This window comes from Pollicipes pollicipes, unplaced genomic scaffold (assembly GCF_011947565.3).
Source record: "Pollicipes pollicipes isolate AB1234 unplaced genomic scaffold, Ppol_2.1 Scaffold_5724;HRSCAF=6776_pilon_pilon_pilon, whole genome shotgun sequence".
NCBI lineage: Eukaryota > Metazoa > Arthropoda > Thecostraca > Pollicipedomorpha > Pollicipedidae > Pollicipes > Pollicipes pollicipes.
The window spans coordinates 1,977,562-1,995,194 of record NW_023596746.1 but is presented as its reverse complement, the minus strand read 5'-3'; the positions used below and the strand labels follow the sequence as shown (position 1 = coordinate 1,995,194).

Below are 17,633 nucleotides of genomic sequence, written 5' to 3'. Positions count from 1 at the left end.
TGAAACCTGTGGCGTGGCGCTGTTTTGTGAGGGTGCAACGGACCTAGGGCCACCGGTTTATCAGTACACATTTATTTGCCACCACCGCGGATTGGCGTTCGCCGTGACGGTACATTATTTCGCTGTGTGGTGGGTGGGACATGCCACGGCGCTGACTTTAGGTCACTCTGCCGACGTGCCATGAAGGGCCGGCCAGGCTGGGGTGCTACGCTGCGCGGCTGGGACAGCGGCCAGTGTGCGGTAGGTGGGCTCGTCTGACCGACGCCACCCCTACCCAGGTGGTGCACCTGGCAGCCGGGGCCGCCGGACAGGACCTGGTAGCGCTGGCGCCGCGCTGGCTCTGCGGTGACGTGCTCGGCCTGCTGTTCTCCCCCGACTTCCGACGCCGCACCAAGGCTACTGGTGAGTGGGACGGAGTGAGTGAGTGGGTGAGTGAGTGAGTGAGTGAGTGAGTGAGTGAGTGGGTGAGTGAGTGAGTGAGTGAGTGAGTGAGTGAGTGAGTGGGTGAGAGCGAGAGACAGAGAGAGAGAGAGAGAGAGAGAGAGGGGGAGAGAGGGAGAATGAGGGAGGGAGAGAAGGAGAGAGGAGATGCAATGGTCTGGGCAGTTTCGCGTCGATAGGTTATCGATTAACGGGCTTACTGGCTACCATCGGAGCCGATTCGGGCAGCCATTGGGGTTTTATTTCATACGCTACCCCCGGACGGGCGGGATTAGTTGCAGCCACAATTGTACGACGTCAAATTTGGGGAGAACCCCATTGCGGACGCACTTTCGGGCTGGTTGTAGCGATTTGACGCACAGCTATACATTTAGGAAAAGCAACACCTTCCGGAGATACCAGTTCTTTAAAATAAGTTGCGCGAAGGATCAAAGTCATCTAGCGTACATTGTTAGTTTTTTAGTCTGGGTATACGGATTTTTCATGGATCTAGTACCAATTTGCATTCCTCCGGCACCACCTGATTTTTCTTCAAAACAATATGGGGCGAGGTAAAAGTGCAGAAAGACGAGCACTTTCATTATTAAATTGATATGTAACGAACTCGTGAAATCTCGTCGGACCCCCATGGTGCAGCCTGAGTTTCTTCAGAAGAGAATAAAACTTATTAAACTTAGAATCAAACTGATTGCGGCACCACGTAGTGTGTGTACTGGGGATGTTTGCACCAGATGTCTTGTCCTAAAAGTACCAAAAAATCCTTAAGCTACGTGGAGCTTCCATTGATAGCACAGTGCTGCAGATATCGCTAAAGCCCACGGTGCACAAGTTGTGTACGCCACAGCGGTAACAATCATCATCTAAATACGGCTGGTCGAGTTCAATACTTTGAGCCCGACTGGGACCAATGCCAGCAATATCTGAGCGCACGACCGCTCTGTTGTCCACTAACCATACTGGCCACCGACTAAACATCGTGGTGAGGTTTGTGCGGTTATCGGTGGTCAGTCAGCCTCGTGGTGATTCTGTGTATTTGGGGACCCGGCTCGTCTTTGTTGAGCGTTGACTTCGTTTAACATAGCCCTGTCAATATGCAAGTCCAGCCGCCTGACTGACGTCAGAGGGATTTATTACTGCTTACCACGATGGCAGCCAAAATTCCAACGGCCACAGCTTTCAGGAGTTTCTCCACAAGCGAAGTCTTGACACGCAGTAGATGATGCGTAAGCTCTGATGACACGGGACTCGGAGCCGCGCTCACGTGTTCACTGCCTCGGCCCGGCTATGACCGTCACACGTTGTGGACCATTGTTCAGACCAGTGTTCTGACCCCTGTCTCGCTAGGGCGACAACGCATTATGGGTTCGTGATCGTGCGCGTGTCAGCAGCTAGCTGTCTGCCCGCAGGCTGCTACACAGTACGAGAGTTCCAGATGCTGATGCCGCAGTGTGACGCCCTGGACTTGCTTCAGGTCCTAGAAACGCTACACCTCTGTGCTCAGGTAAGGCTGCGGCTGCCCAGTCTGCAGGGATACTGCCTTTGTGGGTGGGGGTGGAGGACAGGGGACCAAGGCCTCTAGGCACTGTGTGGGCTCTCCCTATCGCTGTTGTAGCAACGACTTCACTGCTTCAACGGCTTGGATTCCCAGATATGTGGTTTGAATCCCACCATCAGTCCTTACATTTCTCAAGCCCCACTAGCTTTTTAAACACACACGTTTTTCCTTGCACGGTCAGGTATTTTGGTGAGCATCAGTTCTGGTAAAAATGGATTGATCGCGCGCTCTCCGTTAGTTATTCCACGTGTTGCATTGTTTCCGTAAGAAACGACCACGAAGATGAAACGTTGCCGCCAAATGCGCGGGCAGTTGAGTCTGAGTCTGAGTCTGAGTCTGAGTCTGAGCTTGTTCCAAACCGTTCGTTGCGTTTCTGTAGGCTGGGTCAGATGAACTCGCAGAATGTCGTCTCACCCCTCTTCACTTACGCCATGGAATGTCTCACAGGTGTAGCGCAGCCAATCAGTCGTGTGCGCCAGAACGGCCCTTTCTGTGTGCGCGTAGAATCTGACTCATGCCTCTCGTATCATCCCCATAGGGTTGTACGGGGTGAACGCGCACCATATAGGCAACTACCTAATTCCTTATGCTTTATTGGGTAATGCCAGCTATGCTGTAATGTCTCAACCTGTCATCGCATCACCGTATGGTATCAAAAAGCGCAATGGCCGGGCGAGAGCGGCCCTTTGCCAGCATGTCTCGCCCTCGTAATGTCCCCGTGCGGACGGTCTCGCTTTCTGCAACCGATGCCCGCAGTTAATCTGGGCTGACCTGGGCATCAGGGTAGTTGATACAAATAAAAACATTTTAACACCTTTCCGATACTTCGGACAGTAGTAAAAATTGATAATTGACACCAAAAGTTCGTATGGGCACGGATGTCTTCTGAGCCCCTGGTCTGGAGACAGCCTCTTCGCTTCAAATTCACCATCGAAGCGACGTGCGTGGCTGTCTCGACGTCTGCCTTGCGCATATGTTGTGAAGCTGACAACGATTTGTGCATCTTCGGCAGTGTGATAACGACGGCGACATCGAATACGAGTTTTCCTGCTACAACCGCGTGGCGGCCGTGGACGGCGTGTGGGACGTTCCGCCGTCGGTTGGCACCAAGCTCTGCTACGGGGGTGTGCTGCTGCGCCGACCGCCGGCCGCCGGCCAGCTCACGGCGCCGTTGCTGCCCCGCCTCCAGGTGAGCCCCAGCCAAGCCCGAGCCCGAGCCCGAGCCCGAACCCGAACCCGAACCCGAACCCGAACCCGAGCCCGAGCCCGAGCCGAAGCCCGAGCCCGAGCCCGAGCCTGAGCTCGAGCCCAGCCGAGGTCGAGCTCGAGCTCAGCCAAACCCATCCCAGCCACACGGTTCTGCCCTCTGACAGGTCTCCGCAAAGTGTCATGTAGCCCCGCGGGCTTTCAACACACCCGCCCGGAACGGCCGGCGCTCTGCGATCCATTGCGCCGCCGGAGCCTGACAATGTGCAGATGCACAACCCTGCCACGATCTCCTGCAGCTGATGCTTCAGCGCGGTGCCGTCAGGTTCAGCTACGCTGCTTCGCCCAGGAGTACGCGGAGGCCGAGCTGGAGCTGTACCAGTGGTCAGACGGCTCCAAGCTCTGTGCTGACCGGTTGGAGGCCCTGCTGACGCCGTCGGCCGACGGCCGGGACCTGGAGCTCAAAGTGCGCGGGCCCGCTGACGCGCGCGACGCTTGCTTCTACCTGATGGAGGACCTGCTATCCGCCTTGGAGCAGGTGCGGTCTGGGCAGATGTATTTTTGGACTAACGCCATGTGTTGTGTGCTATGATTTAACTGCGAAACAGAGTCAGGTGTTGTGATTTGACCCTTACCCTAATTAATTGTTTTTAATCATGTGGACTGATATAACGTATAAGGAAGACAGAGCTTAGCGGAAAACACCAGCGGATTGGTTTCAGCGAGAGCTCGCGATTGGTAATACGATATCTGTTTCCATGTCAATAATCCATCCCATTATGCCAGGTTAAAGGCCATTTTTTCCGAAAATCAAAGTTTTCAGTTTTGCATGCTCATATGTACGGGACCATGCCTCTTGGCGATATAAAACTCTACGAACGAACAAACTTAAGGAAACGGAACGAAGTACGCATGTTCTTGATCAGTTATGAGTACAAGTGCACCCGCCACCCGCTCAGGCCGTAGATTGCCGTTTAGTGTCAGGGGCGCCACTTTGCATGCTTTTGGGGAAATGAGCCTCCCAATGCTGACATGATATAAAGGACGATTAACTTGAAACAAAGACCGACTGATATAAAGAAAAAGCGCCCAGTGACTCCATGAACTACCTCAAAGCAGATCAATAAATAGGGAATACTGTGTCCAATAAATACAGAACAATAAATAACCTTGCTATCGGTATACTAGGCAGTAAGTACCTGAGCACTATATATGACGCTATTAGTATCACAGATAACACAGTAGTAATGGCTCTATTCCTCGGGGAAAAAACAGGAGAATGCAGATATGGTTGGGTTGATGTTCCGACAACCTGCCTTCATCGAAACAATAGCAGAGGTGAATTAAAATTGCCTGCTGATGATCCTATTCAATTTTAAGATTTTCCTTGAAATAGCAAGCCACAGTTTTTACAGGACACCAGTATTTAGGGAATTAAACAAACAGCGATTGCTAGCCATTATCGCGACGCAGTGCCTCTCTAAGAATTAGAATACGCGAACATACGTGTGCATGCAAACGAATTCAGGCAAATAGTCATCGCGCATCACGCTTCATTCAAATATGCAAGCGAGTTGAAGAAAACAGGCATCACACATCACGCACCAGTTATACATGCAAGCGATTTCAATTGAACAGGCATCGCACATCACGCGTCAGGCATCACACATGTACGCGATTTTAAGCTAGGACACATCACATATAGAGCCACATATCACGTTCGCATAATTGGCCATGATCAGCCCTGTGTGTCAGGATTTTGTCACCGACTTTTTATAAGAATAGATTTACTTATTTTCCTGTCTGGGTGGTCCTGTGCTCTGTAGATGGCTTTGAGCTCGCTTTTAGACGGTCCTGCATCTAGAGTTATAGGGATGCCAATGCTGACTTGATATAAAGGACGATTGACTTGAAACGAAGACTGACTGATGTAGAGAAGAAGCGCCCAATGCCTCTCTTACAATTAAACAGGCATCGCACATCACGAGGTTATTTTTCCGTATTTATTAGGTACCTACTACCTACTACCTATTGTAACAATAATAAGGTTATTGTTCTGTATTTATCAGGCACAGCATTTTCTCTTTACTTCTATGTTTTGAGCTCAAAGTCAAAGTCCTTACAACACGATTTTGACCTCACATGTTTCACTCTTTATCAACGCCGTAATTTTTTTTAAAATCATTATTCGAAATTACATGATCAAGGCATTCCTTTTCCTCCCATTCCTTCCTATATGGTTTCTAGACTGCTTAACTGTCGCCAGATGCTCGAGACTGAGCGATTCGCGGTCATGGTGACGGTCAGCTAACCAGCCCCTCTGCCGGGTCTGTTCACGGCGCCATCGTTGCCAAGGCGCACGGCCGCCAGCAGCGCTATACCAGAGCAGAGCCATATCAGAGCTACGCCGGAGCTTAACATGCGATGCTGCTAAACAGGAGAACTAGGGGGACGTTATTAGTCAGCCGTTAATAGTCTATGAAATGGTCATCAAGGCCAGTATTGTTTTAGCTGTAAACAACGGGAACCCCTATGTTTTAGTCCTCTGTGTCCTCTATGTCTTAAATGTCCTTTGTTTCAGGCTCGCTAAATCCTACTTAATCACGATGTATACTGGTCTGATTGTCCATTTCGACGTTCCGGTGAACTTACCCCGAAAGAATGTATACGGTGTTTATTTCAAACGTACGAAAAACGCAATTTTGGACGCCCCAGGCACCAAATAGCAGCACTGCTGGACCCACCACGCAACTGGCGCCTGACTGGGACGATAGAGCAGCTTTATGACCGCTGTTTGACGGGCCCCGTGCCCGCCGTGACCTTCGGCCCCTCGCACCGGCAGGTGTTCGCTGAGGTGAGTCCGGGCCTGCTGGTGGAGCGGCACTACCTGTCTCCGAGCGACCTGCGACGCCACCTCCGCCAGCCGCAGCCGCACCCGCCGGCGACGCTGGCGGCGCTGCTGCTGCAGGGCGGGTCGTGCGCGCCGCCGCCGGCCGGCACCGCCTCGCTTGCCGAGCTGCTGTGCTTCGACAGCGCGCAGCTGCTCGACGCTGTGTGCTGGCCAGCCGAGCTGGCTGTATGCTGTGTGCCAGCAGCGGTGCGGCAGCGGCTGTGTGCCGCGCTGGACCCGGCCGATGCGCTGGGCCGTGACTGGTGTCTGCTGGCCGTGCAGCTGGGTCTGACCGAGCGGCTGGCGCGGCTCGACGCCGGCGACAACCCGGCGGTGAGTCGGACGGCGCGCCTGCTGGCCGAGGTGGCGTGCCTGCCGCTCGGCCGGCTGCACGCGGCGCTGCTCCAGATCGGCCGGCCTGACGCCGCCGCGGAGCTGGCGGCCGGCGCGCCGCTCTTCCGGCAGCGCGTGCCGCCCGCGGGTGACGAGGGCAGCGGCGAAGAGAAGGCGGCGCTGCGCACCTCGTCTGGCTCTGCCGCCAGCTCGTCCACCGTCAGCCGCTGAGGTCCACCGTCAGCCGCTGAGGTCCACCGCCAGCCGCCAAAGTCCACCGTCAGCCGCTGAGGTCCACCGTCAGCCGCTGAGGTCCACCGCCAGCCGCCAAAGTCCACCGCCAGCCGCTGAGGTCCACCGTCAGCCGCTGAGGTCCACCGCCAGCCGCCAAAGTCCACCGTCAGCCGCTGAGGTCCACCGTCAGCCGCTGAGGTCCACCGTCAGCCGCTGAGGTCCAGCGCCAGCCGCCAAAGTCCACCGCCAGCCGCTGAGGTCCACCGTCAGCCGCTAAGGTCCACCGTCAGCCGCTGGGGTCCACCGCCAGCCGCTGAGGTCCACCGCCAGCCGCCAAAGTCCATCATCAGTCGCTGAGGTCCACCATCAGCCGCTGAGGTCCACCGCCAGCCGCCAAAGTCCATCGTCAGTCGCTGAGGTCCACCTTCAGCCGCTAATGCCCACCCGGAAGTCGCCTAGGGTCCCTTGAACTTTACTTTTGAATTTTTGACTGGAGTCCACTACCTGCCACTGACTTTCACTGAGGCCCAACGTGAGCCGCTGATGCTGCTGACCAGAGCCCGTGAGTTGTTCCATCACGTTATTTAGATAGTCTGACCTGCTGCAAGGAGAAGTATGCTGCTGGATATCATCATCCCTAGCTAACAAAAAAAAAACGGATTTTCCATCATCTGCACAATCTCAGCTCACCGCTACCGGTGTTCGTCGGGCACGCCTTTATAAGGGCACTTGAGGGCGGTACGTCGATGGTGACGTTGGAAAATGCTTGAATACAGCTGAGTGAAGACAGGACGTTATTTAACAATAGTAATGCGAGGCGAACGCAATGCAGGCGATGGAGGCATGCATGATCTACCTGTGATTATAAACATAATGTTGGCGTGTATTAACGGTGTAGAATTACGTGTTTTCGAATAAAAAGCGTGTTTGCATGTTGTGTTATCCATTGCTCTCCTCAAACCATTATTTCTGCGGCGGGCAACATTATTAATTAAGTTTCAAAAAACCTCCAAGCTTGATCACCAAGATTGGCCGAATAATTTCTCGGTTGTTACCTGCAAAACCAGTTTTACAGTTACAGTTGCAGTTACTTTATTTAAGGCGCATCCACGTGGTGGTTGTTCTGTTCTTAGTCATACAAGAAAAAAGAGCCCACACACAGTACAGGAATACACACATACGCCTGGACGCACAGTTTTAGTCAATGAGTCGGCGATTAACAACGGTCAAGAATGCCTGGCGCGAGGGGGCGCGGACGGTGCCGCCTGCCGCAGGCAGCCGTCCGCGACGGGTGGTGGGGGCGCGGACGGAACCGCCTGGTGGTGGTGGGGGCGCGGACGGAACCACCTGGTGGTGGTGGGGGCGCGGACGGAACCGCCTGGTGGTGGTGGGGGCGCGGACGGAACCGCCTGGTGGTGGTGGGGGCGCGGACGGAACCGCCTGGTGGTGGTGGGGGCGCGGACGGAACCGCCTGGTGGTGGTGGGGGCGCGGACGGAACCACCCGGTGGTGGTGGGGACGCCGACGGAACCACCCGGTGGTGGTGGGGGCGCGGACGGAACCGCCTGGTGGTGGTGGGGGCGCGGACGGAACCACCTGGTGGTGGTGGGGGCGCGGACGGAACCACCTGGTGGTGGTGGGGGCGCGGACAGAACCGCCTGCCGCAGGCACCCGGTTCCATGCGGCGGCAGCGCGGTGCGGAACGTGCCGCTGTGTGGCGCTCGGTTGGACGTGTGGCGGATGAAGCGAGTCGACACCACCCGAAACGGTCCGAGTTTTGCGTTGGGAAGACTCGGCGCGCGTCACGAAAAGAGTACGCAGTGCACGGGGAGATTCGGAGACTTGTAGTGCCCCGCACACATTCAGGCGGTCCCGGTTGTGCACAAGATCCGTGACACTACGCCAGCCAGCCTAGTGTGAGGTTAGTGCGCCCCTAATAGCCGCACAAGTCGAGGCATCGTCACGGCGAACGGAGCGTTTGTCGCTAGTCTTCTAGTCTTTAGTCGCTAGTCTTCTAGTCTTTAGTCGCTAGTCTTCTAGTCTTTAGTCGCTAGTCTTCGCTAGTCTTCGTTGGATTGAAGAAGTTCAATGAATGTTCTGGGTACCTGAACCCTCATTCGCTATTTTTTGTATTTTTCGATATTATATATATATGGATATATATATATATATATATATATATATATATATATGCATGCATGCAACCCAAGCACCCCTTTACATCTGACACAAAACGGAAGGTAAATATTGATGAAACCTCGCTTTAGATCAGTTAACCGTGTATGTTTGGTCAACCGAAGCCCTTACCACGCCCGCTAATTTGCATTTGAGAGAAGCCCTGGCATTTGAACATCAAGCTTGTCCAATGAATAAAAAGCATGACCCGACAGTTCTGCCATCAAAATCAGAAAGTGACCGTTGGGTTCCACGCGTGTTGTTAAATCGCAGGTGGTCCTAAATCGCCCTGGGTGCATTTAATCATAAGTAGGTATACTAACGTAATTTATGCTTGTCCCATGCGTGCTCCCTTCACCATGTAGGGCAAAGAAGCGCTTGCGCGCTTGCTTCGCTGCGCTAAGTGAAAAATTTAGAAACTTTATCATGTATCTTTTGCAGTTGGAATCACGGTTATAGGTGCACTGTTTGCCGAGATATCGCGCAAAAATTGAAACAGACTCGGATGCAGAACGCGAGCGGTGCTGGCGGTCTCTGGCGGCCGCTGGCAGGAGATAGTGCATTTTGCCTGCGCTCTCTGCAACACAGCCCAACCTATTCCATGGGATGAGCGAATGATTGTGGGGTGTGGCCGGTGGTTTTTGCCCCTTCCATCAACTGTCAGCCTTTTGAATGATGGCAGCGCGCACTGTCGTTGTATTCAACTTTATTGCGTCGTATCGAACAGTGAACAACGGTCGGTAGCGGCCAAATCAATTTTCCTGGCTCGCGCATACGTGGCGCTACAATCCATACCACGTGATTGTCTGTTTGATTCCCCATCGATCCATACAGCACGTGCGACGTAAGAGTTCATGCGACGCCATTATCTATTCGATTTCTTATCAATGCGAACCACTCCCCAGTACCTCCGTGCCCGTGGCACCGAGATGTGGCACAAATCGTATAAACCCATGGAAAAGAGCAAAAGCCATCTTTCTGGCTCGTGTGTGCCCGACACGTGTAACGTGCCACGCCGCACTTGACACATGTGGCCATGGGATTTCCCGTTCAATGGCCATCGCATCATGCCAGTCTCGTGTTACTACGTGCCCGGAGCGGAAATCCCATGTAAAACGTACAAATGCACGAAATCGGCAAAATGCGGTCTTACAGCTAGTGTGCACGTGTCACATGACAAGTGCAGCGTGACATCGAACACGTTTTAGTGATTGTCCGTTAGACCACCTATCGAAGCATGCCAGTCGCTGTGCACTTTATTCCCTGGCTTCTGAGATATCACGAAAACGTGCAAGCCCCTCAAAAGACCGAAATTTGTAAATTCATAGTTCAACACATAGGCGCCATGACATGTGGCACGTATCACCAAACATTATCATCACGTGCCTTCCATTCATCATTGAAGCGCGCCAATCCCCTGTGTGTTAGTGCCATAGGTGCCAAAATGTGGCACAAAAGGTGCGAATCCGTGGAAGAGGGCAAAATCCATCTGTGATCCGTGCCATGTGATACGTGTGATCGTATCATTTAGATTATTTCAACTTCGCATCCTGCAAGTTGTCGTGCAATTTGCAGCGCAACGGTGCGTTGCAGAAACTCGCGATGCGGCTAAAAGGGTACCCGCGTCAGTTGTGAATGTTGGGAAACAAAAGTAACGCCTGTGCGCGCACGGCGACCGCGACGCACAGCGCGCCGCCGACCGCCATGCCTGACCCGAGCTCGCCCCCGCCGACTGTCACCCGCTGGCCCACTGCCGCCGTCTTGATTTCTGTGTTTTAAAAGCATAACTCACTGCTGTGGAATGTTTAAAGCGAGCTGGATGATTGTCGAATTTGACCGTGTCCCGAGAAAATTTCACTAACCATTAGTTCACGATGATAAACGTTACACTCCCAGCCGATTTTGCATTCTCTTTTAGAAATGTGAAAATGAACTATCAATAGTTGCATTGCACGGTACAACATATCCCTGCCCATATCCCATATTCAGAAATGTGAAAAGTTACAGGCAGTGGTCAAACTGTGTGGCACAAGATCTCCCTATAAAGATGCTTTACCTCTCTTCGACATTTAGGTGCGAATGGGCGTTTCGTGAGAATGTGTTACATGTATTGAAGCAAAATGTGCCAGTCATCACGCACATTACAATTCTATGTGTATTCCGGGTGTTGTTTTCGTATTGGGACTCTTTCGAAACACGTTCGTGAATTATTCACTTGTAAATGGCAAAGTGAGTTGCATCATTCATTTCACTAATTAGGACTGTTTTCGTTGCAAAACGTTGTCTGGTTACATCCATGGCTTAATGATGTTCGCCTTTCACTGGGCTCTAGAACAATGTTGCCGCTTGAAGAGTCATTGAAATGAGGTCAAAGCCATTCGCTCATTGGCACCCTGTTTTTATCCGTGCACTGCATCCGCTGTATGAACGCAGGTAACCCATGCTCCATGCTCCCACTAGACCCAGTGTTTTGGCACATAATCGCACACGTCGGCAACCGACAGGCGAATCCATTGGCGCAGCGATGGGGGGCAGCTCATCACACGGGACAGCTCCCGGGAGAACTTCACCCTGGACAGCCCCCGGGAGAACTCCAACCTGGACAGCCCCCGGGAGAACTTCACCCTGGACAGCCCCCTGGAGAACTCCAACCTGGACAGCCCCCGGGAGAACTCCAACCTGGACAGCCCCCGGGAGAACTCCAACCTGGACAGCCCCCGGGAGAGCGCTTCTCGGTGAGCTGCCACCCCGGACAGGCCCCGCGAGAGCGCTTCTCGGTGAGCTGCCATGCATGCTTCGCAACACCCACCACGGTGAACAGAGCACAGCACTGCGATTCGTACCGCACAGCTTGGCGATCGCATTCTCATACTGCATACTCAATTTCAAGGACTGAATCTATGACTAAAAAAGCGTTCAAGCGGCGAACAGGTCTGATTACGAAGAGTATATATGGATCCACACAGATCACGAAAAACTGAAAACTTGGCACCGCCTCGCGTTGACTTCAGCTTCAGTTCGTTACAGGAGCGCGAGTAGAACAGATCGCACACGTCGAACACGGTAACATCTCGTGGTCGCGCGCACTGGTAAACCGCACACACGACCATTGACCGCACACACTGTTGAGCGTTGGGAATGGGTCATCAAACTCGACCGCCCCCACGGAAGGGTTTCTCGGTGAGTTGTCATGGAGTTTTTCCAACACTCAACAGGTCGCACAAATCACTGCACCGTGCTCCGTTCTTTACGGCCCAGTGATGAGGTTATTATACGGTCTTATCGGTGAAAGAAATATTACCAAAGATTTGTTTGCACTCTATTTCCTATTCAGCGGTTTTACTTTGGTTTCCCCAGCAACAAGTCGAAAACTGCCACCGCGAAAAACATATTTGGATCTAAACAAACGAAAGCTGAAATGTTGTCGATTTTGCCATGAGGTCAGTTCTGCGATAATAAAATGAAATTTGGCTTCGGCCACAATACTATGGACCAAGACGCTGCCCTACTGGAAACCTTCCTACAGCCTGCTCGCCTCCTGCTGAGGCCGCGATTTCGCAGAATTATTACAGGCTGCAGGAAACTCATGGAAACAAGAAAGACACCAAATGCACCAAGACGGCGTGCAACCCTTTCCACGCGTTTAGCTTTTAATAGTTGTCGTGCTAGTGCGCTCCCTTTAACTCGTACCATCAGTAAATTGGCGCCCTCCACACGTGACGTGAGAAGGAGGAAAGGGGTTTCTATGGTGGGTAACCGAAACGTAACAAGAGAGGAAGGGATTTGGACAGCGGAGCATTATGCCGAGGAGTGGTTACAACTCATGCCAAAGCCTTTTTATAACGTTCCAAAATCTCAAAGTATGATATCATTGGCTTTCTATGACAAACTGCGCAACCATTTTTGTTTCGCACCTCTTACTATATCAGGCTGAAATGGATGTCACCTTTTAGAGCCGTTACGCCCAATACCACATAACCAGGGAGGTGTTTTCCTGCAGGATAACCAGTGAGTGGGAATGTTAAAAATGCTAAGTCCTGGCCTTGAGTTATAGACAGCCCTTTAAATACATATTTAGGTATATATATATATATATATATATATATATATATATATATATATATATATATACATATATATATAGATATATATAGATATAGTGGAATGGCTACAAATTATGCCAAAACCCTTGCAAAACGTTTGAAAATCTTAAAGTCTAATCCCATTAGCTTTTTCACGATCAACTGCGTGACCATTTTGTTTCGCACCTCAGACTACATCATGGTCAAGCTGACGTCACTTTTTTAGCGTTTCGCTTAATGCCGCGCAACCAGGGAGGGGTTTCGCCCACGGTAACCAGTGTGTGGAAATGGCGAAATGTTTAACTTTTTATTGGGAGCGCCGCAACTCTGATCAGCATGGGAATAAAGCTCTGATGAAGTGTGGTTTCTGCGCAGGTGCCAGGTGCCGTGCTGGGTGTAAAGACCGTCACTTCCAACTATGCCAAATGGCGAAGATGACATAGTGCATATTTGCACACCGGTGCAAAACACAAATTGTTTCACCAGAAAACCTGCCGAGGTGGCGGATTCAGGAACCTTGGGCCACATTCACCGGCGTTCGGAAACGATGTTTATGCGCGCCACTTTTACCGCACTTGCGTAAACCTGAGCACATCGCGTGCGCGAGCCTTAAATCCGGGGAAAGAAATTTGGTAGACAATGCCCGCCGCCGAAAAAAGTGCAAATTACGGAGGACAACAAGGTTTGAAACCTTGAAATATGATGAAAAAATGTTTGAAAGCAGTTATGGTCTAACGGAACTTGACAGCAGGCGCTAAACTCGATCAACATAACGCAACCAGAATTGCAGCCATGCCGAGAAACATTATTCCCTACGCTCCCTTCACCCAGCTTTTCACACTATGTTCATATTTCCACACTACAGCTCGTTATATATCTTAATACTCTTTACGCCCAGCGCACATCCCGCAAGCGCGCAGAGGCTCGACGGTTGCCCCCCCCCCCCCCCCCTTCCCTCCCCAGGCACATGTAGCCCTGCTCCACCGTGATCCACTCTCCTTCATCCCATAGCTCTGAAATGATCATTACTGGTCGAAAGGGCTCTTATCCAAGTAGCCACTAACCAGTGTTTATACTTTGCGAAGGGGATACTGCCCTATGGGTCCTTAAGACATCCGTGACGGTCCAGCCATTCCCTGACCGCAGCTATGTTGAAACCCCAGGGCCCAGGATCACCGAGGTACTCGCATACACCACGGCGCACCCACCGCCAGACGGTCGGGGAAGCCGTTGAATGCGGCGCTCCGCCTGGTCGTCCATGGTCGTCCAGGTAGACGCAGTTGCGGTCGATGCCCTCCTGCTCCACCAGCCAGCGGGCGGCGGCGGCGCGCTCCTCCAGGCTGGCGTGCGTCTCGATGTTGACGCCCGCCTGGCCGGCCGGGCCGAAAGTGCTGCGCGTCCACCGGGTGCGCTTCACGCAGGTATATGAACGCGAAGGTCGGCGCGGCCACGTGCCTCGGCGACGAGCCGCAGCAGCGCGCCAACCTGGTTTATGTACGGGGGGTCAGGTGGCCGAGCCGAATACCAGCACCAGCGGCCGGTCGGCCGCGCTGCAGCTCCAGCAGCCGCGGCCGCCGCTGCAGATCCAGGCTCACGAGCCGGGGGTCGGGCGAGCGCTGGCCCCTGCACCGCCTGCTTGCGGATCTCGGCTACTGCCATGCTCCACCAGAGCATCACCAAGGGCCACTTGGCGGATTAAAACCGAGTCGTCGAACTTGTACTTGGCATTTCTGAAAAGTAAACAGGGTGTCACTGCGGACATGGTCAGGAAATTGTAGCATACAGTGCAGTTGGCTGGTAAGCTCAGAAGAGGCTGGCAGCCAGAACGCTTAACAGACTGGGTCAACCCGCGGGTGGGTGGGCCGGATCTGCAGGACGGGTTGGAGCGGATCAGAAAAGCTGGACAACACACAGATAAGGACCGGATCTAACTTCAGAATTTGCCAAGCCGACATTCAATTCACAAAAACGTTCAAGTCTAGTTACGAATCTCAAATATGTTTAAAGAAAAAGCATCCTAGATTATTGAGGTCACTGAGTGGATTACTTCAAAAAATTGCCTGCTAACCAATGAATACAGCAGCATAATAGCAGTTTCCTCCTAGAACTGCTGACAAGGCAACACCATACAAGGAGGAATTTGTCACTCCTTTTCCCATATTTTATGTGAATTTGTCACTCCTACCTGATATGTATAACTACAACACACGAAACCCATATTTTCTTTCAGACGTTTTAAGATGTTATCCAAAACCAAGCTCGCTTGAAGCCGTCAAGCATACACAAGGCTCCACAGAACCTAGACACTTGAATTTGTCTAGCTCTTTGAATTTGTCAGCTCTTTGAATTTGTGTGATATCTCGGAATCACCAGAGCACGCACATGCAAATTTACCGGAACTTTGAAAAATATCACAAAATATTAACTCTCGCCCTGATTCCCTTTGCCATCATGCATACTGGCAGGAGGGTCAACGCGAGCGCTCTAGAAGAATGCCTAACATGCCTTTCCAAAGCAAAGAGAGAGTAGAGATAAGAAAAAAGGACCCCTTGGATTGAGGCTCAGCAAGTCGTGCGATTGGTGGTGGCAAATTCGTTTATTTTAGGCCAATAATTGATACATCATGCCAGGCTGAATGTCAATTTTCCCGAAGAAGTACTTTTCATTTTTCATGTTAATGTCTACCGGACCATGCTTCGTATGCAAACGAAATTGAAACTGGCATGCTCATTGTGCAATTCTGAGTACAACAGTGTGTGGTTGTATTGGTTGTGGCCTTACATGTGTGGTGTATGGGTTCGTTCATATCACAAGTTGGACGTGCTCCGCGGCGCGCTCGCGACCCCGTCCATTGCCGTCCCCAGCCCGTTCAGGCCATACATCGCTGTGGGCGTGCTCCGCGCGCGCTCGCGACCCCGTCTATTGCCGTCCCCCGTCCGCTCAGGCCATACATCGCTGTGGGCGTGCTCCGTGCGCGCTCGCGACCCCGTCCATTGTCGTCCCCCGCCCGCTCAGGCCATACATCGCTGTGGGCGTGCTCCGCGCGCGCTCGCGACCCCGTCCATTGCCGTCCCCCGTCCGCTCAGGCCATACATCGCTGTGGGCGTGCTCCGTGCGCGCTCGCGACCCCGTCCATTGCCGTCCCCCGCCCGCTCAGGCCATACATCGCTGTGGGCGTGCTCCGCGCGCGCTCGCGCCCGTCCATTGCCGTCCCCCGTCCGCAGCAGGCCTACATCGCTGTGGGCGTATCCGTGCGCGCTCGCGACCCCGTCCATTGCCGTCCCCCCGCCCGCTTAGGCCATACATCGCTGTGGGCGTGCTCCGCGCGCTCGCGACCCCGTCCATTGCCGTCCCCGCCCGTTCAGGCCATACATCGCTGTGGGCGTGCTCCGCGCGCGCTCGCGACCCCGTCCATTGCCGTCCCCCGCCCGCTCAGGCCATACATCGCTGTGGGCGTGCTCCGCGCGCGCTCGCGACCCCGTCCATTGCCGTCCCCCGCCCGCTCAGGCCATACATCGCTGTGGGCGTGCTCCGCGCGCGCTCGCGACCCCGTCCATTGCCGTTCCCCGCCCGCTTAGGCCATATATCGCTGTGTTGCCTTCCTAAAAAACTACGACTGTTCCAAGGCCGGAGATGCTTATGAAGACGGTTCAAATGCCCAAACACATGCGATGGATGTCCTATTGATGGTATTGATGGATGTCCTATTGATGGTATTGATGTGAAATTGGACGCGATTGCGCGACATGCCAGAGAGGTATCCTCCGAAAACATTCGGGTGGAGAGCGACGCGCCCTCCTACCCCTCTCCGCATCAGGACGAGGGGTAGAATGCCACCGATGGATCTGAATTGGTAGTTGCAGTTCAACCAGGGATCGTGAAATGCACAGGATTGCTATCTGTCTGATGTTTAAGTAATCAAATGCTGGATATTTCATTTCATTACGTTCATGCACTATGCTTTTACATTACATGTGTATTGCGCTAGGTAATTCAGGGCCATAACAATCCATACAGGATTCGGAATGTTCGATTTGTGTATCAGATATAGGATGTGATATACTTTCATGCAAGTCAGGTTATTAATGGAATCGATCAGTTGGTAGTAATTGATTCTTGTAACAGCCACGATGCTTCAAACTGGTCTACGCATTGTTGGATTTCCTGTCCCGGCGGAAAACTATCTGTGATTTGTTAAAGCGAAGCAATTATGCACGTTGAGCTGCCAAATTTGGCTGTTCATGGTGATAGAAACAAAAACGTGGGTATGGATTGGCTGGATTATTTAAAGACAATATTTGCTAAGACGGACAGGACCAGATTGGATTTAAGATGGAAAATAAATAAAAACTGGATAAGCGAGCGGATTGGAGTTGGGAGACCTGGAATGGACCCGACTGGATTCTACAGTCAATTCATGAGGTGCTCTATTTGCAACTCATTTGCAGCACCTTATAAATATTGCCGACAGACTGCTGCTACACAACTACGTGGTTCGTTTGTACGTATGGTCCACGACAGCTCAGCAATAGCGTTTATTCAGGAGGTCTCGTCGAAACTTTGGAGGGTATTGTCACGTCTGTTAGGATAGTGCAAAAACACTACACACCTGAATTCTGGTCTCTCTACAAAGCGCTAGGTGTTGTACTTACATGTTGTAAACCACGATCGACGAGGCGCCTCGGCGATTCGGCGGCTAAGGCAACTTACGGGAAAGT

The 17,633-nt window shown here is 52.6% G+C and overlaps 2 protein-coding genes across 2 annotated transcripts in view; both read left to right on the top strand.

Moving 5' to 3' along the window:
* The window catches only part of LOC119102294 (death-associated protein kinase 1-like), a 38,716-nt gene extending 27,144 nt beyond the window's left edge, over nt 1–11,572 (top strand). Inside the window, exons 17-24 of the mRNA XM_037225661.1 lie at nt 279–402; nt 1,848–1,942; nt 3,009–3,185; nt 3,528–3,740; nt 6,045–6,139; nt 6,236–6,425; nt 7,934–7,953; nt 11,338–11,572. Of these exons, the coding sequence (XP_037081556.1) occupies nt 279–402; nt 1,848–1,942; nt 3,009–3,185; nt 3,528–3,740; nt 6,045–6,139; nt 6,236–6,425; nt 7,934–7,953; nt 11,338–11,572 (1,149 nt within the window). The remainder of the gene's footprint in view (nt 1–278; nt 403–1,847; nt 1,943–3,008; nt 3,186–3,527; nt 3,741–6,044; nt 6,140–6,235; nt 6,426–7,933; nt 7,954–11,337) is intronic.
* Nucleotides 11,573–14,204: 2,632 nt separating this feature from the next.
* The window catches only part of LOC119102293 (death-associated protein kinase dapk-1-like), a 26,517-nt gene continuing 23,088 nt past the window's right edge, over nt 14,205–17,633 (top strand). Inside the window, exon 1 of the mRNA XM_037225660.1 lies at nt 14,205–14,352. Coding sequence (XP_037081555.1) covers nt 14,205–14,352 — 148 coding nt within the window. The remainder of the gene's footprint in view (nt 14,353–17,633) is intronic.